Raw genomic sequence first — 25,386 nt, forward strand, 5'->3', positions numbered from 1 at the left:
ATGGGTCGCAAGGAAGACTAGGAACGATTGCAGGCAGCGGAAATGTCTCCCGTAAACTACTAATCACCATAAACCACCGGGATACACGTGTTACGAATTCTCAGTGTAGAGGAATCACCGCGCTCCGCGTCTACTCCACCCTGCATTTGTTGCTCTCCCAGGGAAACCTCAGAACATTTACCTCTGCCTCGCGTTTCGTCCTCCTTCGCTTCTTCCCGCAGTGTACCATTCGTGTTTCGTCTTTCGTTCACGCTCGTCGCTACCAGAACGCCGTCGGTTCCACCACGTTAAATAGATCGTTCTGAGTTTCACCGTCAAAAAGTTTCCTTCTCCCATTCCCCCGCGTTACCAACCGGCACACCGACGCTTAATTACGTTATACGAACGTCGTGGAATTTCGCGGGATAATCGATAGCACTGCGACGAGAGTTTAACATAAATACGGTAGAAATTGGACCATCTGAAATGGTACAATTTTAGACAGAGCCTTTAACGAGGAGGGATCCCCGCTCGTATTACATTTTCTCAAAAGAACACCGCGTAATCGATTACCATCCTTTTATTCGACTCTGCATAATTCCAACTAATCTATAGCAGCTCGGCATCGATGCATAGTAATTTCAAAGCGTACGCTTCGTTTCGCGAAACGAAACTTTTCACTGTGTTTCACAGTGTTCTTGTATCCCCGTTTCTTTTTCTCCGCGAACATAGTCGATGTATGGCCACGAACTCGGCCTGGTATCGCGATAATTCCGACTAATCTATCGCGTTGTCGATAGGCAATCGATTGCACGAGGGAAGACCAACGAGGTAAAGGGTGGAGAGAGAGAGAAATCTGTTGCAACTGCAGCCACCCCGCTGCGGACAGAGTTTAGAGGAGCAAACACGCCCACGAGGTAACGCATCCTCCTAAGTCGTCGACACACCGTACCGAGGCAGAAGACACCGTCTTTCGGAGGCGAGACGACCAGGAGGGTGGTACAGGAGGAGACATTCGTCTCGCATTAGCATATACACGAGGAACCAGAGAAGCGCTAGGCGAAAGAGAGAGGGAAGCTCTCTATCCGCTTTACGGGTGAAGTCTCCTCTCTCTCTCTCTCTCTTCATACCAGTTCTCTTCCTCTACGCCGAGCTTCGGTCCCACGGAGCGATAACTTCTAGGTAGAGATCGTTATTATTCGCGATCGTGAAGCTTTGTGCCGGTTTCACATTCACCTGCTGTCTATTATCGGGGAACCTCCTTTTACTAATTGCCGCGAAGATGTGAGAAAACGTGTGGAAAATGTATACAAAAATTTTTATGTAATTTATGGAAGAAGGATGGAAGAAAGCGTCTAGTGGTGGACGAGCAGGCAGTTTCGAGGGCCGTTGCGACCGTTAGCTGACGTAAAACAGACGAGCGGTCGTAAAAGTCGATGTATCTTTGAAGCGACAATGTACAGGGAACTCACAAAAAATCATACGATCGTGTCTATCTCCGAGACACGTGCTTGGCCAAGCCGTGGATGTGCTCGTAGAAAAGCGTCAGAAAGCTCAATGGGACGAGCATTATCGCGTCAATAATGTTTACACCCGACAGACAGTCGTTGACGAGATAAACGGCTTAAGCGACACGATAAGTACCAGCCTCGTTCTTTTTTAATTAACACCTTCTGTACTGGAAGATAACCAGAGGTAAGAACGATAAGGCCGCGTCCCGCGGGTGTAACAGTCCCTTACGGGGCATGTCTCCGTAGTACCAGCTATCCGCTTAAAGCTCGATAATTACGAGCAGGGAAAAACGTGTTTCGTGAACGAACCTTCTGACTAAAAAGGAGAAGAAAAAGAGAAAGAGAGAAGGAAGGAGATCGGTGAACGCATTCCGATCCAACCACCTGCCGCAGTTAAAAACGGTCAGGTCCGTGACACGATCGATAATTCATGGCGGACCTGGCAATTCGGCAAAGTCGCGGAGATTTTTATTAATAACGCTGTATTAATCCTGCACGACCGTTCGACCGTTTCGATAAAACCAGACCCACGTTCAACGCGCAGAGATGCACACTCTCCGGCTGGCTGACGGCGAGGAGTGGATATGATAAACCATCGGATAAGAATCGAGAGACAAGGGAGGATTGGCGCGGAAGAATGAGGATCCAGAAAGAGAAAGGGAGAGACAGTGAGTCGGGTCGGGAAGGAAGGAAAGGGAAGAACGTGGAACGAGAACGTAGTCGGCCAAATTAAATCCTCGGACGTCGAAGCTGTAGCGGACCGTTTGCTCCGTAGGATCGGAGCAAAAGGATCGAGAAAAAATTTTACGAGGGTCTAACGGGTGGGTTGGGTCGTTCTCTCGGTGTATACGAGAAGGTATATCCAGCCGCATCCGGACCTATGGACCGTCCGACGATGTACAACGTCCGACGGTCCCATGGTGAACCGGGACCTGCGAAGGTTCTGGCGCCGTATTGGGCACAAAGTCACCCGGGATCTCTCGGCCTCTTTACCCATCGCTGTCTTCTTCCTCCCACTCGCGCCCTTCTCCTTTCGTTAGGCATCCAGAGAGTTGTTAAAGTTATATAGCCGAGCGTTAAAGCAACGCAACGCCGCAAAAACAATACGACTTTATTGCCCAGCTGAACGAGTGCAGGTTCTACCATGATCCCCGCTCTTCCTTGATACTCACACAGAACCCGAACAGGCGGCTGGCGTTCGTCAAAAAACTCGTGACACTTTTATGAACGAAGCTAAGTCGGGACCTGGGTCAGAACCCGCGATTTTTGCTCAACGGTTAAAACGACGATCGGGATAAAACGGAAAGGATCGAGTGGCTAGAGCTTCTTGATATTTTATCCGTGAATCACGCGTTGCCCACTGATGGTCTTGGAAAGACTAATAGCTATCGGGTGAAGGTGAAACGCGTACGCATCGGGCCCGCGTGTATGGGTGTCTTTCCTCCCTCACGCCCACGTCGGCTTTCTGGTACCGCGGTCTCCGAAATATATGAGCCAGCGGCCACGTTGGTACCGTCGAACCGGTATACGCGGCCTGGACCCGCCGTTTTTGACAACAATTTCCACTTAGTGCCTCCGCGCGACATTCGAGCCTCGACGATTCCTGGGGAACCCGCCCAAGGACCCGTCACCGACTCGGATGTCCCAGATATATTTCGCCGCGGAACAACGAAATTTTTTTGAAACGCGCCGCGCTCACTAAACAACATCCTCTCTCTCTCAAGAGGGATGCTGCAACTTTCCCTGGCCTATGTACGGAGCTGTTTAAACGGTTACATCGGTCCTGAATCGGTACAAGACGACCATTTGCCGTGCTCCCTTGGATAAGCCTATACGCCGCCGTTCTTCGAGCCTTCCAACGATTTATGGCGGTCAAAAAAATTGCTGCCCGCGTCCGGACTATCTGTTCGCGATAAATATGCCCGCTTGCCTACCGACTAGTGATTCGCGAACGGATTTAAGAGAAGGGTTAGATAAGAGCTATTTAACCTGGAGCTTTACTATTTTTCGTTGAAATCGCGATTTTCAAAGATATATTTTTTGCTACGTATCTAGGAAAATCTTTGATTTACGTGTAAAAAAGTTTCATCGAACGGATTATTTCTCGATATCGTAATTAAGATACCAGACGTAAAAATTTCCATCTTACCAACTTGCTCTTCTATTATTATTTCCTTCTAATAAAAGATAAGCAAAACAAACAAATCTATTGGCAAAGAAAATTTCGTACTCGACTTTGCGTCTCGTCTAGCCGTCACCATTCATACAGTCCCGGCTCATTGAGAACGCGCAGACCGCGTGAATGGGCGCTTCCGCGCGACGAATTATGCGAGGAGCGGCCAAGATGTTTATCGTTCGAATGAATTCAGGAGCGTAGAAGCGCGGGATGGAGTGGGATGAAGGCGAGACAGGAGGAAGCGCTCGGGGATGCGGCGAACGGCTAACCGTGGGGTGGTGGCGTGAAGTTTCGTCAAAGGTGTTGACACAAGGGGAACGCCGCGGCTGGAGGCGTCGCTGCTACATGCCGGCCTCATTCACACCTCCGCCTCTCTCTCGTTTCCTCTCCGCGCTCTCATCTCCGGAACACACCGTCAAGAATTTTGTCACCGATGTTGATGCTCAATGTCACAATTTTGGGAACCGAGAAAATTGTTCAAGGTGCAATTTACCGACGATTGGAATGATGAAACCCCGTAGGGAATCTTCTTCTTAATACAACAGGAAGGTTCTTTTCTTATGAAATTCTTAAAGCGAGATGTTTATGGTACGCGTTGCGATAAAAACAAACAGCGGTGACATTCTATCGAATGGCAACGTATTCGATGACACTGGCGAAACCTTTATATTCGAAAGATGTCCCATTATCAGGTATTAAGATCATTCGGACTCTTCGATCGATAAAATTAGCTGTATTTGTATCCTCGTTGAACGACAAAGGTGTGGACCACGTAAAGGGCTGAAGGGTGAGTAGGTGGAGCGGAATAGGACCACCCAGCCCGTGTCGGCAGCGTTAGTGTTAGCATAACGCGTGGGCGCCATTCTTTCCTCCTTATACCTCTTTACCCTCCTCTTACATCCCTTTCCGGGTCGGCATAAGTCGTGAACGTCACAGCGGTTCTGTCCAGGACTACCAGGGCCGGCCATTTCGAAAATGGCGCCCAACGCGAAGCGTCCTTTTCTTTTCCGAGCAATAAACCACAGCGAAAACGGCCAACAAGGGATCTCGCCTTTCGTACGTTCCCGAGTTCTGCAACTTGTTTTTCGTATTGTTTCTTCCGTATATCGCGCTTTTGAGTCGGTACAATATATTTAATGGACCTTTGGTTCTGTATCTTATAAATCAGCGGACGTTGCAATTTTTCACTGACAGCGAAAATTCTTTAATTAACAACGTTGACGTATAAAACACACGATTGCAAGACTTTTTGCTTGGCAAGGTTCAATGACGAGGACCGGCCCTGAAGTTCAAACGGGCCATTAGAAATGCAGGAAGATTTTCAAGGGGCCATTAATAAACGGCCGAGTCAGCGTGTAACCGATCCGCCATTGTCTCAGCGGATGAATGAATTAACCTCATTCATCCGGCCAGACGATGGATTCACGGAGACAGAGAAAAGAGAATGTTTCAGTTTGGCACGAGCATTGTCACGAAAGAGTCCGTCCGTCTACTTTTCATATCGAACTTCCTCCCTCTTCTCTTCAGGAAGGAACACGCGGTATCCTTCAAAGCTGCAGAGAGAAAGCTTATGAATAATTCCAAAGGCCAGAACGAATAATCGATAAGTTTGTGAAGAAACGCGTCAGCCTGTGTCAGGAACCGACGTTTCCCACAACGCTCCGCGAGGAAACAAAAGAAACTTTTTAATACTCGCGCGACCATTGAATTGCTGAATCTCTTTTCTTCACTTTGACTGACAAACTTTTCGTATCCCGTGAGCAACTTCCTCCTCGAACGTTTATATTATACGTATTCCACTTTTGCGAATATACCAAAGTGGATGGGAGATATACTTTGAATAAATCGTACAAATGGAATGCATAGATCGATCGTACGGTCAGTATAAAAATAGAAACTACCGTTTGTTTAGCAAATGTAAGAAGCGCCTGATCGCGAAGACGATTGATCGATTAGACTCGAATCGCGATACCTGTGGCGACGTAGCAGGTGATAACCCGCGTAAGATCGTAATAGGAAGCGTCGTAACCGGCGCGATTTCATTCGCAGCTTGTCTCAGCCGTAAAGCTCGTAGGAGGATCACCTTAACGACCATCTAGATAGGCGACGGTGAAATGATCTGTAAGAAAACCGGTGGCGAGTGGTATCCTCCGGCGGCCATTAATCAAAGGACAGCAGCGCTAATGAACCTGCTGGAATCGCGGGCTGGGGAACCGTTTCTGTTCGCTTCGGCGTTCCAGCGTCCCCGTACAACCCCACCAGAGCGCCATTCTACGGGTCTGCGCGTCCGTCTTTGAATCCACGAAACCCCGGAGGGCAAACGAATCAACGAGCAAACAAATGAATGGGGAGAGATGGTTGCCGTTCTCTTTATCCTTCCTCCTCTTTACTCGCTCGACCGAAATGATCGAACAGCTTTACCAGAGGAAAAGTTCGCCGTTTCGAAGCTCGCCGCCGGCATCGTCTTCGAGGTCAACAAATGGAACGGATATTACGAACGTTTACGCGAGAAAGTTGGTACGCGCTCGACCGTAGAAAATGATTGTTTCCAGACGCGAGAATATGAGATCGCGTGCGGTCATAATATGTTGTTATTTCAGAAGAGAGGCACGAAAAATGTTTCGAGAAAACGTTCTCGTGTTTGATCGAAAGCTCTATGAAACGATCGGTAGCTCGATTTAGAGGATATTGACAAGGATCGTAACAACGGTCTCGATCGGAGAAAAGATTTGCGTGAAAGGATAGGCGCATTGTTCGAAATACCGAAAACACGTAACGCTGCTGGTCGAACGCGAGGTTCAATTATACTCGGGCAGCGTATACAATAAGTTGTACCTGTAATTTGCTTTGTGTTATTTGCACTATTGTTTTCTCCGGGCCGTCCCTTTTTCCCTTTTGCCTGCTTCCCAATTATTCGACGCCCCGGGCCGTTCGATCTCGCCATTATCGGATGACACGGACCCAGGCTTTTATGTTTAATTGATATTTTTCGTAATTCCCCCGGAATCCAATACAGGAACGCTCCAGCGAACAGATATAATCCGAGGCTCGACATTGCTCTCGTTAAAATATTTCCGATAGAAAATATTGCGGAACGCTGCAGCATACAGGCCGATTCAAAAGCAAACCCACCGCATTGGTCAAAGTATCCTCGCGATAATATTCATCGTCCATCCGCAAAATTGCCATTTATAATTCCATAATTTCTAGATTTGCAAGAGAATCGAAGTTTCCCTCTATCTTAAGTTCTTAAAATTGTAAAAGTTTCAACCGTTTAACACGCAACATAGAATTCAACGAGTTTCTACCATCTAGGAAGAGTAGACGCAATAAAGGCGCTGCTCTTCTTTCGGTTACGCGGCGCAATAAATAAGGACCGTCGTAAAAGCTCGTAAACCAGATAATATCTCGAAAGAAATGTTTGCCTCGCTAACCCGATCCAAACTGTTGGCGGCGTTTCTTTTTCCGTGTCCAGCTCTCGACTAATGTTTCCCTCGCGGAAGACGGCCGCATTTTTTTCGTTAGCCCAACTTCTCTCGCCCCCTTTTGTTCTCGATTTATCGGAACACGGTGTCGAGGGCCGTAGGCCGAGCCCCACCGCAACGCCCGAAAATGTTCAGCGAAATTAAATGAACAATTCGTTACGGACGACAACAACGTTCCACATCGAAATGGCCCTTCTCTCCCTGGTGACCACGGCACCCGTGGATTTTGTCCGCTAACTCCATTAATTAATCCGTATTTATTTACCTCTCGAGAGGCATTTCAAACTTTCTTAACGGATATCGGTCCAACGACTAAAATCGTAACCATTTAAAGATTAGATACTGGAACGTATCTTTGACAGAAAATCCGACACTTTGTCCACAGGTAAAGCTAAACCATTACCGTGAAGGTATCGCTTTCAAGTAAGCTTTCGCAGACGCAGGACTAAGGTTCTCGTTCGGTAGTTCGCGTGCATCGTTGGGAAAATTTGTGAAATCGAGCCCCTGGGTTAGGAGGCAGGAAGACCCAAAAACCGATACGATCTCTTTCTAACGATCGTTTAACGACGGTCGTAGTGGCGCCAGGCCTCTGTATCTTGCTGCAATGTGGCTGGTGTAACACGAGGCCAGAAGGGCGCTAATAAATTTTCCAAAGTCGCTATTGTGCCATACATTCCGACTGTTTTAAGCCCACTACGTTCACAACGAAAAAATATTAGCAGTAAATTTTCCACAGTCGTTTTTCGCTTTCCACTCAAGTCTCGCGTTTGAGTAGTTCGCGCAACCAGACGCATTCTGCTTTCTGAACGTTTATGTTCTTGCTCTTGCGTTACATTAGCCTACGTTAAATTTATTATAGCGAAAGAATGCATCGTAATCGTAGAAATTTATTGAGTATGAATTTCTATTTCTATACTAACCTATTTTTATTCTACCGGTACAAGATTGGTCGTGCGTAGATTATACCGTCTCCATCACGCGTGAACAAACGTGTGGGATATTAACGAGCCGGCCATATCGGCTAATTGCTGGTTAATCCATTCTTTAAAAGGGCCAATTAAGGGATAAATTATGCGGACGTTGGTCCGTGGTTAGATGCAATCAAGCGTCGATAATCCTCGATTTACAATGCTTACTTCTCGATTAGTTCGGTACATTAGCGCCATTTACAAATTGTGAGCGTCTACCGACTACGCCAGCTATTTGTTAAGCAGCTTATTAAAAAATCAACAAGAACGTGTAGTGGACAAAAGTTTACATTTACAAGTAAAACCATGCGGAGCCGCATATCGGTAAACGAGAGAACAAAGCACTTGAGGAACTTCTTTACAGTCTGTAGAGTACTTACGATCTCGAAAAAGCAACATGGTCGCGTTTGTTACTCGCATCAACTGTTATGCAGTCCGTGAAACCGCTCGAGGTTTTCTTTACCTGCGCGATCGTCCCTTGCTGTGACCTGTGGACGAAGCGGAAGTAGGCTCTGAGTGAGCCGAAGAGATCGGTTCGGGACAGGTTATGGTCCCCTCGAGTATAGAGCGGCTCGTTAACGTAAGACAACCAGGACCGATAGCGATCGACTAATCTTCACCGAGCAAGCTAGGAGCCTAGGCTGTTTTTGTGCGTCTCTGGCAGACGCTTCGTGAGCAGATTATCCGTCTTGGCATTCGAAGAGAGGCGCATACATCGGGACAATTAGACGCTACCAGGATACGTGGTAGCGGATAATTCGGTTTCTTCGATTCGTTCAACGAGCCTCCTCGAATCTAACGTGAGAATAAAACCGTTTTACCGTCGGTACGGACGTCGACTGGTAATTATTCGCCGTAACGCTAGTTAATTACGTTACCACGGCTCCGCTAAAAAAACTGCATGATTAATCGCTTGACACGCTTGTGGCTTGGTTAATTCGTGGTTGTAATTACCACTGAATTCGACCTTTCCGCAAGTTAGCGCTTCGAGAACATGCCGTGAACTATCGTGACGAGTGCTGCTTATGGCTTCATTATTTCAACGTTATAATACACCGTCTGAGAATAAAATTGAGTTAAGTAGTTGCTTTAAAGAGGATCGTTCTTGGAAAAGTTCTTGTTAGACTCTGTTGTCAACTAGCCATTACGTCGAACAATCGCCCCATTTAGAAGCTGATAAAAATCACGAGTTGAAGAGCAACGAACACGCAATGATCACCTCTTAACCCGATGTAACGCGCCAAGTTTACCTTAATCTTCGTCCATAAATAGCGCCGAAATCTTTCGTCGCTTATGAGTCAGCCATTAAATCGCGGTCTGTCAAATTTTGTTACGTTACGCCTTTCGCAAAAAATCGAATAGATATACGAACGGTTAAACGACTCTTTGGTAGTTTACGTTAATAACGATCAAATTTCATACGAAGATAGTAACTGTTTTAATTCCCGTGAATAGAAATGTATATTTGTTCTTCGACGAGCTCGAACAAATCACACAAAATTCTAAATGTACTTCAAAAGTGCGAGTTCAAAAATTCTAGTTCAGTTGTAGAACGCAAAACTTCTTAATTATTCTGTACAGTCTGTACGACGTACAAGCGGTTCGAAAATGGCGCGAGCGCGTAATTAGAGTCTAAACTCGATTTAGCCCAGCGACCGGTGTACACGTCGGCGATGCGGTCCTAAGGCTGCCGGTACAAATGACAAAAACTGCCGGCGCTGACACTGAAATATCAACGGCGGCTCACGAATTCATCTGGCCGTGTGCCGCCCTCGGCTTCGCGAGCGACGCTGCCACGTGTGCTCGACTCGCTTGAAACGCGAGAGAACCGACCGCGGAATTCGAGAATGGGCTAACACGCGTGCACTTAGAACATTTACCTCGGTCACAGACCGTGACTCGTGGAAAATTCCGCTTTTGTTCGATCCTCTCGATCGTGACATATATTGGTTACGAGTGGCTATGATTAATAGTACTTCTGCAAGAAATAATCTATATCTAGAAAAGTATTACGGTAGAAAGCTTATACTTTCGTCGACGATAATGTTAAAAATATCGAGAAAGAAAGAATCACGACTTATTCTCAAGATCAGAAATTCCAGAAAGGAAAGAAATTCACGTGATGATCGTGTGCCGAAAATCCGAGAAAAGCAGAAAGGGGAATGAAATCGCGAGGAACCATCTTGACGATGGTCATCAAAATGGCAGATTCGACGAGAGGAGAGGTCAGGAGGAAGAGAGGTCGTTTTGGACGGGGCGCTTCGCATCCTCGATCGCGTCGAACAGCGAAGCGGAGCGCGGTTGGCTCAGACGGGCGTAGCGTGTACGAACTACAAACAATGGCTTTGTTTCCACGCGAAAAACGTGATACAACTGTAAAGTAACAAATATCTCGGCGTAGATCGACACGCGATCCGGCCGCCGCTTAGGGCGCACCGGCGTTTCTTACTCTTACACACTCGCCAAGCGTTCTCGTGTGCACGCAGCCCGCCTGTGTGGATCCCACGTTTACGTACGTAGTTTATAAAACGAACCAACAGCCAAGAGTCTTTTCTCTCTGCTAGGTGACTGTCACTGTGTATGCGGGTTGGCTGGCTGTGTCGCTTCTTTACGAATTCAACGAGACGGAGAGACACAGGCTGGGGCCAGTATTTCGTATTTACTTGCGCGACTGAATCACCATAATAAGCTCCGCCCGTTAATTGCGCCCCATTTTCTCATGCACCGTCCGTGTAATTTCGCGTGTTACCACGAGTTTCCGTTAGTCGTTGCGGAAGAAAATATCGGATCAAGCGTGGAATACCGGCAGTCACGACGGATCAATGCGTAATGTAGGTATATTCAGACGAACAACGAGTTGAAAAGTTTCCGTGCGAACGCGTTTGAGTCGCGTCAATCGCAAAGTCCAAAGCTATGCGTGACCAGGGTAGCAAAGGGGCAGCGAAAGGGGAGCAGAAAAGGGACAACACACTCGATAATCCGATGTTACATGCAAGCATAATTATCGGAATACGGGTTACACACGTATTTTATGAATTTTAAAAGTGCACAGCTGTTGTCACGCATCGATACAAGGGATCAGAGGGTCCCGGCCAGAGGTTCTCCTCGATGCTTCTCGCATTTGCAGGTCGTTTGTTTGACATCGCGTCGCCTAACTGATACAACGTAACGAAGAGGGGTGTAGAAGCGAGACCAAGGGTTGGACGCTTAAGTGGCTATGGATTCCTTCGTATTACCGTCCTCGAGAAACCGACCGAGTTTCCGAACGGAAAGGGCGTACCGGATGTTTCAGCTCGCCACTTTAGGGACATGTGGCCGGACAGATAGCCATCGATCTTGAACCTAATTAGCGGTGCACAGTGCGAACAAGCAGTCACCGACTCCATCGGCCCACGATATACACGTAAACGCGTGTATTCCATACAACGGTGAACGCCCTTCTACAATTTTTTTTCCTTCCACCTCGTGCTTCTTGCATTTACTCTTCGACTCGGTCTCTCGATCGTCATCGTACCTACTCGGAGAATACGCTCCTCGAGCGCACCGGCCACAAGACGATCTACGACCGGCCGTCACGAACGATTTCGCGACCAGATACCAGGACGACGTTTCGTCGTTCCTCGTTATTACTCGCATAATTTCTGCGAACCTCGCTCAAGGCGCGGTGAAATTACGTATAAACGAGGATCGACTGACTTCGAGACGTGCGTGCTGGCCCGCCCGTGTACACGTCCCTTTGCCACGTGTACCAGGCGCGCGTCTGTACGCGTGACATTAATCAAGAGGAACGAAGCGGATCTGTCATTGGCGTATGAGAGAGAAATTCGCAGAATTTCTTCGAGAAACGAAAAGCTTCCGTGCTGATGTTCCATAGCTAGCACGGTAATTCTTGATATTATTTTCTAAATTGATTCGAGTGGATTAACGGTTGACGACTAGTCGTTTCGAAGACTAATGACGCGTTACGGAATGTACGATTTTCATTCGTACATCTTGAATTGCCAGATATAAGAACCGAAACTACAAGTTTTACACAGAACACGGGAATCAAATAGGAATTCGAGAAAATAAACGATTTCAACGAGAACACTGAGACGGTTTCGTGACAGGAAAAGAAGAGGACGAAACAAAATAGGAATATTCGCGTCCAGAAAGAAGTAACGTTCAAAGGACGATTCCGCCAACGAGGTTAACTCGTGTTCACGGCCCGTTGCTCGACATCGTTTCGAGTCCTCGAAGCGAACCAAACTCTTACAAAATGGCTAAACCAATTCTCCTCTCGAGTTTCACGGCCAGCGTCATGGTCGGCTATTGTCTTTTCGACGTTCCACGATGTTCTTTTCCTTCTCTTTGCTCGAAACGTCAAGGGGTAGCCGATTAAGACGACCGTGCGCGCAAGTTTCGTACGAGAAATGTTGACTAATTCGAGCGTGAGTAGCGGAATCGTGGAACGCCAGCCAGAGAACGCCAGAGCGAAACGAAACGTGAAATTCTAGAAGTCTACTAGAGCGAGGAGAGGAGATAGGTGGGGCGCCGAAAAGTAACGAAGAACATGCGTCCATGGGACGATGCCACGGAAAGATGACGCCTCGACGGCGCCTCGATTTGCGACACCCTGGCCTGCTCCACAAAATCTCTCCCTCGCTGATCCGTTATCGGTCCCAGTCGACTTCCTGTTCGATCTCGACGACTGTCATGGCCTGGACAACGGTCGACTTTCTCCTACTTAATCTACGACGTTCGGTGGTTCAGCAACGAGACGGAAAAGAGAGGAAGATTTAAAGAACCGGTAAGGACGTTCAATCTGACTAATAGGTGTTTCGAACGATAACGCGGCAAGACTAATTCGGAGGGCTGCCAAACGATTCCGTGCTAATTACTGACAGACCGGCCGTACGTAATAATCGTCGGGCGCATCGAGCGCGGCTGAAAATATATTTTGCCATGAAGCTTCAAAGGGCAGGGCGCACAAAGGGGCGACAGGTCGTTTGGCGAGTCTCCGCCGGAGGATAAATGATCACCGCGAGCTGAATTCGACCTGGACGACGGCCTCTTTCTCCCTGTTCGCGCTACCGTCTACGAGCGCGTTTCCCTTCGTCTTCTCGCAAACCGTCCACCAATATAATAAGAATGCAATTACCAAGCGAAACGAGACACCTATAAATAGAGTCTCCTCTCCAGTTGGAAAACGGTCGGCTGGAAACAGAAAGATGGAGGATACGTTGCAGACGCGAGAAGGCGCGTACGGACGAGCAAGCGGGATAAGAAGAGGCGGAAGAAGAAACGGTTAATTTGTTGTGTATCAGCGGCAGCAGCACCGGCAGCTACGAAGACAGGCTACGAAAGAACGCAACGTGCCTTCCTGAGAAAATAACTAGAGATAATTACGCGCATAAATCAAAGTGTTAATATTCGGGGGCGTAGGTAGGTGGTGCAGGTAAAGGTATATACGCTCTCTGTCTATAGGAACGCTCGTACGCGTTCGTCGTAGCGAGAAAAGGGTCGTGAAGGGTAAGAAAGATACGTCAAGGGGAAAAGAGAATACCACGGATCGAGGAGGGAGAAACGGAGAACGAAATAATGCCAACTCTGGATCGGTAGATCATTCGTGGCCGTTGGATACGCCTCCTTGTTAGCCAGGGTTTACTTAGTCCTGTGACGCTGCCAGGACGTGCGTTACGCCCGCTAATAGCCCACCGGTAACGAACTACCGTCGGCATTTTTCGACGACCTTTTAAGCGAAAACGAACGCGTCTCTCCTCTCGCCCGGCCTCTTATCGATCATCCTGGTCGAGTCGTTGCGAAAAAGGATCGCTCTTGCCTCTGGAAACGAATTCCTTACCCGCGTGCTTCTCTCCTCGTCCGATGATATACCGTGGGTTCTCGCGCGCGCATGCGCGAGTATCGGTCACCGTTCAGCCGCAGGACGTTCGCTTATAATACGTCGCGACGGTGGACAATTTTACCAAGACGGGATTAAATGGTTTCGTTTGTCCAATGATTATTCTTCTTGCCTCTTTCTTTTTATTTATCTTAGCTTTTTCATTCTACCCTGATGAGAATCAACGTGTTCGATGATCACGGTTTCTGGCAATTTAATTACGCCACGGTATTTCCGATATTTTTCTCGGCTCCGTATCGGCAACAGGTATCGAGGCGAACTCCAGAGAAAAAAAGGAACGCACAGTGGCGTTGAAACACTCATAACAGGTGGACCGATGGTCGGGCTGTAGATGCATCTTCGAGGTGGGCGGTCCCACACTCCTTAAATCAGCCTGCAGCCACCATAACATTAAGCCTGCCTCTCACGGTGCTGCGTCTTCCCGACCTGCCGTTTATTTGTTTGCTTAGAGCGAGTAATTAGAATCCGATACAAATGGTTATTATTTATCGACCGGCAGAGACGTGGGGGCAGCGAATGCACAAGTAGGTAGGAGGGAACACCTTCTGATTGCCTGGCGTTATTAAACCAACCGATACCAGCTGATAAATACACGGACGGATGCTAAACCCGCGCTTCGCTCATCCGCCAATATATAACGTTGTGATCGTCCTTAACAGCTTTTCGTTCTGATCTTTCGTTCCCTTGGTTTTTTCCTTCTTGCGCGTCTTCGTAAACTTCGTTTCAGACCCTTCAGATACTTTTGTCCTTTCATTTACGTTTCGAAGATTTTTCTATGCTACGGTGCAAGTTCAAACTCGAAACCAAGACGAGATATGCCATATTTGAGGAGATGCGAATGAAAAGGGTTAGCACATTGCACCTGTCGAAAGCGACAAAAACGGATTGCTAACGATCCCACTGAATCAAGTATAATGGAGCAGAGTCAAACGTCGTGTCAGACCGATGCAGCCGTTCTGCATTGTAGGGGGACGCAGAAATCGAACGGGCGAATCTATCGCGATGCCAGACGCGTCCGTTAATAAAGTATAATGGGCACACGGTACCCGGACGACGACGTACACCTGACCCAGCGAATACAATGGCCGTCTACGACGTTCGGCCACCGATCACGTAGGCCACGTGTGTGCGAACGACTCTTTAATACGGGCTCGTAAACCATCCGCGAGAAAAGAAAGCTACGCGGTGTGACTGTTGACGGTGGCTCGTGAACAATCGCACAAAAGCGCGTGGATACCGATACGACCGATCGACGCCCGATGGCTAATCGATGCGAGGTGACTCAATGAAAAAAAAAAAAAGAAAAAGAAAAAGAAAAGAAAACAGATCGATCGAGCTTTTGTGCTGAATTCTTTATCGGCCATAGTCGAAAACCGTTATCGATCTTGTTGAAATTTGTACAACGTCTCGTCCGAAGGATACGAGTTAATTTTAACGGGCCATCCGGTCCCTCTCAATTATTCATCGACATCTTCGTACCGCGATCAACCGTGAAACACGATTTTCCGATTGGTTATCGGCTAATCGTCCGATTTATTTATCCAAGCAAAAATTCGACAAAGGGGAGAGAAACGTCGAGCATGGTACCAACGTTGATTAGCTTCCGTGTTGATTTAATTACCGGAGGGGGAGTAATTGGAATGCCTACCGACGTTCCCCTTCCCACCCACAAACGACACCCCCATGTCGTTTGCTTCACTTTGTCTCCCACATCCCATCGCTCTGGCATTCTCTCCTCGCCTGACCGTTGCATATTCATCGATGGATTAATATATATATACATATCCATGTGTCGAAGCCTCGGCCAACGAGATGGTAGTGGTCACTCGAGTACCCCGTAGAGAATAAATTTTTATATTAATCAAAGATCGGAATACTACCATCATATATACCGATCGACCACTTCGGAAAACAAATGTTACATTGACGAAAGCGGACAGAAAGAAATCAATTACACGGAAATATGTATATAAATTATTTTTCTTTTGCAAGAAAATGTAAGTTTCGACGTAAAAGAGAGAGAGAGAGGAAACGCGGCAGCGAAATGAAAGTACGATTTCCAACAGGAAAAACATTTTCCGCGTTTTATTCGGATAGTAGATGCGAGAGCCATGCAAAAGCGGTAGCACGGCCGCGTGATAGACGGCGCGTGTACGATGCTGCAGGGAGAGAGCAGAGACGCGAAAAAGACAACAGAGAGACCGGAGTTCGTTGCCAATTTCCGCGAGCGCGAGACTCGTCGCAAAAAGGGAGCAGTGTATGGTTACGTTCGTACGGCGGCCATAGGCGAGCGTATATCGCGGCGATGTTATCCGCAAACACGCGGGTTCGACCAATTTATCCCAAGGGATGAGGCGGACGTGGCCTGAACCGGGGTGTGGGGCTACCTTGTCCAGCGGAATGAATTCAGCACGCAGCCCCTGTGCGGTTCAGCCGCCTCCACCCCTTTCGCAGACCACCACCTCCACAGGCTACCTCGTGCTACATCCCCACTTTCCAGCCGTTTCATCCCCTTGTTCCTTCCTCTCCGCCTTTTCCATCGACACCGACCGTGAACGGCCGTTAAGGCCGGTTCAAACTATTCAGGCCAGAAAACGACGCGTGTTAACAGGAACGACCACGTCGCGGTGAATAGTTTTTATCGCTCGGTCTAGTGCCGCTATGATCATCGGACGACGCTTTGTACACGATAGTCGTTTTAACTTAATTAACCGTTTCGAAGAAAGCAACGTGTAGAATGCGATTGACACGGTTTCTACGATACGTGTAGTCGCGGCATTTTTCTCCGTTCTCGATTGCACAAGGTGAATTTTCTAGTTCTAAGGAGGGGAAAGTAGAAAGTTGCTTTCGAGGTGCGATCGAACCAGAGCTATTTACTACCCCTCCATGGTAAATCTTCTTCCTTGTCTTTGATTCTCAGTGTACGGATTATAAGTGAAATCGATAGTGTGAGTAATCCTTAACTCGTTCCCTATCGGACACTGGTGATCCGCTCCACATATTGGCGGTTTGGTATACACCGGCTGCCTGATTGCCACGGGGGCTCTTAGATTTATTGACCTGTCAATGGTGGCGCGCGAAAACGGCGAATTTACAACGCCGCAGGTGTTAAGTTCTGCCGTGCGTGTAATAACGGCCTGATCCCAGGCCTACGGTAAGCCACACCGTAATTATATTTCCGAACCTCTGGCCCGCCACCTTTGTCATTATCACCCGAGGCGGCGTGGCCGTAATTCAATGAGATCCATTGCGCGGACCAGCGCGCCCCTTTCTCTACGTGAACGCGTTGAACACACGGGACGACAAATCGCTCGCGAATCTACAATTTTTTAACCGATCGTACACGCAACCGAGACGAAGGGAGAGAGGGAGAAACCCCTTTAGATAAATCGAAAGAAATTTACGAGAGACGTATGCCGTCTTTATTTGGGTCGTTCGAGATAACACGTCACACTTATATAAAACGCCTATATCTTACTCGACGTTGCTGGCATTTCGACAAAGTAAAAATCAAACGAGAAAACATGCTCGAATTAAATAGCGGTCATAAAAAGTTGACATACCTTGAGTCGGGTGAGGCGAGGTTCTTCCGTGGCCAATTTCGCCAATGCCTGATAATCCCCTTGCGCCGCTCTGACCAACCACTCCCGTGACTTCCCGTCCAGTTGCTACTTCCCAAAGCGATAATTGCCTCAATTAACAGGGGTTACTCGCGATATCGAGCCAGCGAACGATAACGGCCAACACGAACAGGACCGCGTCGAAGAGAGATCCATGGTTCGATTAGAAGGGGAAAATTTTAATTAAGATCTCCGTGCAGAGGCCGCGTGCGTTAATCATGCCAAGACGCGCAATCCGTTCGAACCGAATCTATCGTCTCTCTTCTCACACACACGGTCCAAGCGTTCGCGGGCTGGCTGGCTCGCGTATGATAATCAAGATCCACGGAAGACTCGCACGATGAACTTACCGAGGCAACGGAAGCGCTGTCATCTTCGTCGGCGCCCTGCGGGGAAAAGAAGAAAATCAGTCAGTCGCTCGAGAAATCAACATTACGTGCTACGTCACGCGCGACGGGGCGAACGGTGAATCGCCGTGAAACACCATGAGGGAACCGGTCGTTGGCGCGCGATCGCTCTATATGGTCCTGCAGAGCCATACGGAGAACCACGTTCTCTCTTTCTCCCGCATTAATTCTATCTTCGTCTCTCTTACGGTGAACAACGTGCCCTCGTGGTTACGAACGCCACAAGGGCCACGGAGAGCTCGGGGAGAAGAAAATGCGTAAAAGCAGCGGGGAGCCGCGCACCACGAACGTGCTTCGGTCATCAGATTGATATACGGATCCAATAATTGATTCTCTGACGCAAGACCGCAGGAGGTTGGACCAACTTACGCAACCCCTGTCGGCCACCACCGGGCCGAGGGCAAGCGTTTTAACCAGCCTGCGGCGAACTTTGTCTCGGCGCTGTTTGCCGGATAAAGTGGGTCTCTATCAGGATCGCGGAACGTTGCTAATGGTCTCGTAGAAGTTTAGAACCGATACCTTTTACATCGAACGACCTGTCCACTTTTACTTCTTGACTCGATTGTTTAAAAAAAGGGAGGGATATATCTTTCTCGTAATCGTTTCGAGAATTCGCGATCGATATTAATTGACATCGTAATTGGTAGAATTTACAATATTTCATTTATTTATGAGTGAAAGTAATCGCAGCTAACCCTTCGAAGCAAAGTACACTCAACAAACGTAAAACACAACCCTCTCGATTTCTGCGACACTTTTCGCAACACACGACCACACCTATGTACGTCCACGAGGCATTGGAAAAAAGAGAGGGAAGAAGAAGAGGAAAAAGAAGAAATCGAAGAAGAAGGAAGAGGAGGCAGTGAGGAGCGGCTGATCCCAAGAACGCTAAACGACTACTCATCCCTGTTAAACTGTTTGTATTTTCACTCGTCACGGCTGCATCGTCCGTTCGAGGTGCTCACATCGACACTCGTATCCGAATCAATCGTGACTCCTCGTAAATTACTTTCAACGAAGGAACGGGAGTGGTAGAAGTTGAATTCGGTCGAGTCATCATTAGCCGGGCCCGATATATCTCTATCGATCGACACCACCTTGCGTGTCTTTAAGTGAAATCGTGATTCGAGAGGGCGATCAGCGCTGCCAGCTTAAGAAGCCTGCCTCGCACAGCTCGCGCATTCCGCGCTTAATTTAATTTCGCAGGGTAATCCCTAACGCTTAACGTTCCTCTTGTGGTATGCAAATTCGCTCGATCGTTCGAGTCCGATGATCTCTTCGTGGCGTGTGTCATCGCGATATATCCCCCGCCCCTCTCTTTCCTGCCAATCAAAGGACGAGTGAGAACCACTGACCCCCCGTCGCGTCAGGTGGTGCAGCGAGCTACGTTCCCAGCTTTCATGTGCTACGGCCACTCTCCCGGCAGAGTTGTCCGTGCCTCGTGCAAATGCATCGGTACACACGGACGGGGGATAGTCTTTATTATGGACGTGCCCAGAGCGTTATCCTCCATCAGTGATTCGACAATCGTATTTTCAATAAGCGGTTGTTATTGTCCGGCCTGTTTAACAATAACCACGCGAACCAACGGGTCAACAACGAATTCGGTTGGCTTCTGACAGCCAGTCGGCACTCGAGGGGCGAAAAGAAACGATGTAACATCGGAGAGATTTCATAGATTGCAAACAACGTCGAACAACGAACGACAACTTGTCCAGGAACTTGTTCGCTTTCTCGGTTTCTGATAAGTGGAACATCGCCGATATACCGGTTAAAAAAGTCAGAACGTTAAGATTCTTGTCACCGGTAGGTTTGGTTGATTTTCCAACGATCGGACGCTCGACGTGAATGGCCAGGAGGAGACACTTGTTTCCTCCGATATCTCGGTTTAGAAATATGCAAATGGTCTTGTCCCGTGTTAGCGCAACAACGAACGCGAACGATTGGACAGACGGACGAGTCAACGATGCCGATCCCGCGAGAGTCACCACTATAATGGGGTGGTTATCAGATAAGCTTATAGACGGACGGTAATCGTAATAACATCGCTACGATGGCTTCTCTGATTCATCGTTGCCAGCGAGATCGAGAACGGAACGAGTCGCAGGTATAGGAAGGGAGGGAAAAGAGAAAAGAGAAAAGACAGATCTATCCTCATCGGCGCCTGGACCCGTCAGCGAGTCATTGTTTCTCCGTAATTAATATTTTAATTGAGATCACCGAGAATTAATTAATGCAACGGCGTCGTTATACCCTCCGTCTGGACTGTTCATTTAATCGATCGTAACACGGCGCCTGTCAGAGCTGTACAGCTCGTTCCATGAATTTCGTCGACTATCACGACTTCACGCTGCGCGTAGACGCCCCTTAGATATTATCTCGGGACTAATTTTTTACTCGTCGTTATTTATATAACCGTTACGATTACGCGAACCCCTGAGCAGGAGTAATTTAAATTCCACCATGGAACTTTTTAATTCGCTAAATACGCGAGCATACGGTACGTATCTATACGGCTCTCATACACGGCAAGAACGCGGAACGATTTGACTCTTCGATCAGAGATACGTACATATACAAACGTGTTTCGAGAGGTGGCAAACTTCTGGAGGATCCAGACACGCGCTTAAAACTTTTTCTCGCTGCTAACTTTTTCGACAACTTCCGAGATACGGTGTCAAATATTGTCGACTCGCTTCACGGTTCCACGATTTGCTCAAACTCTATTATCTTACCCCCTCGAAAGCGGACGGGAGAAAAAGAAATAGCGAAGTACCGCGTTAATACTGGATCGCTGGGAGAAACAACGAGCGTAACGGCTCTAGAAACGAACACAAAGGGAGAAATTTCCATGACCATCTCGCTGTTAACGCAAGTGTGCGCCGCGTCGACGTTGATTCCAAAACATTCTCTCCCTGTTCTAATTAAATTAAATACGCCTCTCCGGTTAATTTCGAGAATGTAGCTATAGAGAAACGCGCGCAGATACTCGAACAGCGGTGCACGTGTTGGCTCACATTCACCGGTGCTTTTCTCTTTTCGGGACAATGAAAAGAACGCAAAAATCGAGTGAAACAGAAAGCTGGAGAAAAAGAGAGAAACAGAGAGAGAAGGAGAGAAATAAAAGCGAAGGCGGTGTGAGCGCGTGCGGTTGTTCTTCGGGGTGGAAACGTTTTAATAAACGGACGTGTGCTACCCCTCCGAGGGGGCGTATAAATATATTCGGTTGTTCGAGCGCGTGGAAGAAGGCAGTGAAGAGGAGAGAAACAGAGAGTACCAGAGTCAGGAGGTGAAGAGTCGGGAGGGTTGGATATCGGTGAAACGGCAAAAGGAGTCAGAAGGGAAGGGCGGTGACGGTGGCGGGCTGGTGCGGGATGGCGGAGGCAAAACATGTTGCGGCACGAGCTGCCTCAAGAGCACCGCAGAATTAGCTTTATTATAACCTGGGGGCCATCCATACATGCCTAACAGAGCACGAACATTCGCCGGCCAATAAGCCGAATGCTAACCAAACATTTTCGCGACTCGCCGCACCCTCGAATTTATCCCTGCTACACGACGGACGTAAAGCCACCGGACCTGAGAGATGGGGCAGCAGGGAGGAAGGAGGATCGATTTCACGAATTAAAGCTGGATATCTGTTTAATGTGCCCGTTAACGTTCGACCACCGCCGACTATTAATAATCTGCCTGTTTGCGGGTACCACTTAAAAGATTATATACTACTCACGATTTACGTAATTATCGAGTTTATGGACTATTTCGTCTCATTTATATTGGAACGTTTATCCGCTCGTTTTGTCCGATCGCGGAAACCTTTCTCTATTTATTAAATTACCCAATCGATTACTCGAAAAATGTGTATCTTTCGTCTCTATAATTGTTTGGGATTTTGATTCGTTTATCGGTCATCTCTATCGCCAGCAATTATTTGAATCAAAGACGAATTAGAGATATAAACTATCGATAACTGACCGAATAAAATCCCGGCTCGTGTTCAATTAGCCAAGTGCAATATCTATCTACTTACTACACCTTCACGATCACTTTTCCTGTATTCGATTTACGTCAGAGCTGCAGAACTCCCACCAGAGTTCCCTAGATCATCCCCGATACCGAAAGTTCTCCACCGTGAAAGGTAGAAGCTCGGTCCTCTCTAACGAGCATCGTTAGGAGGAACTTTTCTGACGCGCTGACAGTGGACGAACGATTAGGCCCGGATTAGTGGTGCGCGCGAGATCGATTATGCAACGCTGCGGATAACGTTGGCCTGATTTATTCCCCTAATGGGCGTTCGCGCATTCATTTCGTGGCCGTACGAGGCAATTCCACGGGGCTTCGTCGGATGGTGGCGACCGTACTGCCGCTGACAGGAAAACTCTCGCTGGGTGATTCAGCGTTCCGTTCGGCGACGCCTCCCAACGACCACCATAATGCCTACACCTAGCCCGGTGCCCACCTACCTAACGCCATTTCCATCGGCTGCTATCGTCCGGGATCATAATCCAAGGTTTAGTCCGGAGTCGGACGAAATCGCGCCGAAGTGCAGACCGCTGTTTGAATTGGACACGCGGAATGGGTGAATCGCGCGACACCGCGTCTCCCTGAATCGGAGATACAGGTCTGCTTTGTTCGTCCGGGATTCTCTTCGCCTGCTCTCGGTATTCGATTGTAAAGGGACGGATGGTGGATGTGGTAAAAATTCTTTGGATCAGAAATTAACAAATTTTACGTCGGGTAGATGAAAAGATACTTGTATAGAGACAATGAGGGTTAAGTATCTTGTAAAACACTAGGATATTCTTCTTTCTCTACTTTGTTGTTTGGTTTCAAGACAAAAAATCTACAGCATGCGGGTGCGTTTTATCCAATTCGAATGCACCACTCAGAATAATTGGAAGATTCTATCGCATCGACCAAGCGTGCGGACAATCAGTTTAATTGTAAAGTATAAACTGAATCACAAGTAGGATATTTATTTTAACACGTGGGCTATGAAACTCGAAAGACACGCAAGTTTCTCAACGCAAAGCGTTTAATCCGAATCACAAGGATAATTACGAAATTCGGAAGAATCAACAATGGAATTGTTCCTTGGGCCAGAGCAATTTTTTATATCGGAGTACGAAGAGACTGGGTGCCGAGCACGCTCGACAAGGCAAGCATCGAACGATTACACGACGCCAGAGAAATTCGGCATAGAGACGATTATTAGCTGAGCCGGCGCTATGGTGGCATTGGGAGTAATTCATAACCGGTAGCTCGTATTTTCGCGAAGCGGCACGTCGAATTTGGTCCGGATAGAGAACATGCAGCATCGACGCTGCTCCGCACCTCCCATCCTCCGGCCGGCCTCCGTTGACAGGATTATATTCGTAGGTACCTATCGTGTTCCTCGGTGTAGCTCGGTCCCGCAATACGCGTCGCGCGATCATATTCTCGTCGACTAATAAATTTACCATGGTGCTCGAGCACACAACTATCGTACGAATGTCGTCGGTCGATTGTCCTGCCGGCAGTGTCACTGTTTCAAGGACCTTCTACAATGCTAATCGACGCGATTCTACTCCGACGAGATGATTCTGCGAGCCATTATGGTTGTCACTCGACCACCGGATTATTCCAAGATTATTCGAAATTATTTCTCTCTATCCTTATCTTATTTCTGACGTTTAAAAATACACTACGTTCATTCATGAACTTCCTTTCGGTTATAAGCAAATCCACTAATGAAAGAAACGACGTAAGCTCACGACGATCAGGCTTAACCATCCTCGAGCGTAGTTTCGTCTCCTAACGAGTTTATCGCATCCTCTTTAACGTTATTAACACGGGCTAACGAACTGGAAGTGCCGAGTCACCGAGGTCCTCCGCCAAACGCGGAGCCACGGTTCCACCAGGTACGCGTACACACCTGTACGTGTGCCCGTGTCTACCTGTGTACGTATGGAAGTCTATACACACGGGCTTGTAAGTGCAGGGCGAGAGCAGGCGCTCGACGGGACAGGTTACGTGTATAAGGTGGGATAAAGGTACGTATAGGTACAGGTCGGCCTGTCTGTGCGGCCCTGATACCCCAGTCTCTGGGCTAATTCCGAGGTGTAATCTGCGGGTACCATCTCAATGGATTAGCATATAGATAGCGAGGTGGGCTGACCGTATATATACGCGCCTAGACTACGTCGCAGGACGTAGCCATGTCCGTTTTGGTCTCGTGTCCTCTGTACGTAAGGGGGTCAGCTGGTGCTACGCTGCAACACCCCCGCAATTGCAGCGAATGAACCCCGAGCGCCTCTCGTACATAGAACACCCGTCCAGAACTAATTATCAGAACAGTAGATCAATCGTCGCGTCTAATGAACCATTTCCTTTACCGTGTCCCTGCTTGATGCATTGCTGGGAAACCAGTCAAAAGAAACACTCCGTCAATTATCTCTCATGATCTTTTTCTTCGAGGAGTCAACTTGAGAGTTTGTACGTACCAAAGAACGATGCAAAAAACGATCGAGATACGGTCGAACGTATTGTTTCCACGAAGACGGTCTCTAATGCAAAGGAGAAGGGAATAGAGTATACCGGCACGAAGTGTGACCGACATGAATGGCAGTTTGCCATTGGCAGCGGCCACGTGGGGAGGAGTAGACGAGGACGAGGACCGAATATTTCGCTGGAGGTGATTCGGTCGCGAGGTAATTTGTGCTCACAGCGGGGCTGAGCAAACATGCGCAACAGGGGTGCCTCGAAAAATTAAATAACCCGATGACTGGTCACATTCTCCGACACGCGGCATACACAGCAACCAAGAAGAACGTGCACACGTACACGCACACTGTGGAACTTTGGCCGTTCGTAGATGTCCGCGAGAAGGGCGCCTCGGTTGAATGACGTGGCCCTCTGCCGTTCTGCTTCTCCATCGTTCTCCCATTTTCTTCGAGCACGACCGACCGATGCCAGGCTACGGTCGGATATCCCTGGGGAACGGAGTGGACCCAATGGAAGCTAGGACGGGCCCCGGGACTCAGGGCCCAAGAAGCGAGCGCCGGCCTCCCGCGGACTTATGAATACAAATAGCCGCTCACTGCGCGACTCAGATTCCTGATAAGGTACACTCCTGGCTTACCGGTACCACGGACTAGCATAAAGTACGAGCTTAGGTCCTCGCGGCCACCGAGGCACCACCGTTTAACGGAAGATTATCCTCGCGGCGAAGAAAGATTCGCATCGGACGATATCGTCCTTGTATCGGTTGAAAGAAAGGACTCCGGAATGTCATGCAGACGACCTCGCCAGACTCGCTGAGAGATCGAACCGAGAGCGGACCAACCGTATCGGTTTCTC

General features: G+C 48.2%; 1 protein-coding gene across 2 annotated transcripts in view; it reads right to left on the reverse strand.

Moving 5' to 3' along the window:
- LOC132904558 (ankyrin repeat domain-containing protein SOWAHB-like) overlaps positions 1–25,386 on the reverse strand; it is a 68,734-nt gene that overhangs the window by 35,439 nt on the left and 7,909 nt on the right. For both annotated transcript variants that reach the window (XM_060955177.1, XM_060955176.1), the window contains 2 exons: positions 17,992–18,027; positions 17,585–17,689 (listed from right to left, as the gene is read on the reverse strand). In XM_060955177.1, coding sequence (XP_060811160.1) covers positions 17,585–17,689; positions 17,992–18,027 — 141 coding nt within the window. The remainder of the gene's footprint in view (positions 1–17,584; positions 17,690–17,991; positions 18,028–25,386) is intronic.

The sequence above is a fragment of the Bombus pascuorum genome, chromosome 2 (assembly GCF_905332965.1).
Source record: "Bombus pascuorum chromosome 2, iyBomPasc1.1, whole genome shotgun sequence".
Lineage (NCBI taxonomy): Eukaryota > Metazoa > Arthropoda > Insecta > Hymenoptera > Apidae > Bombus > Bombus pascuorum.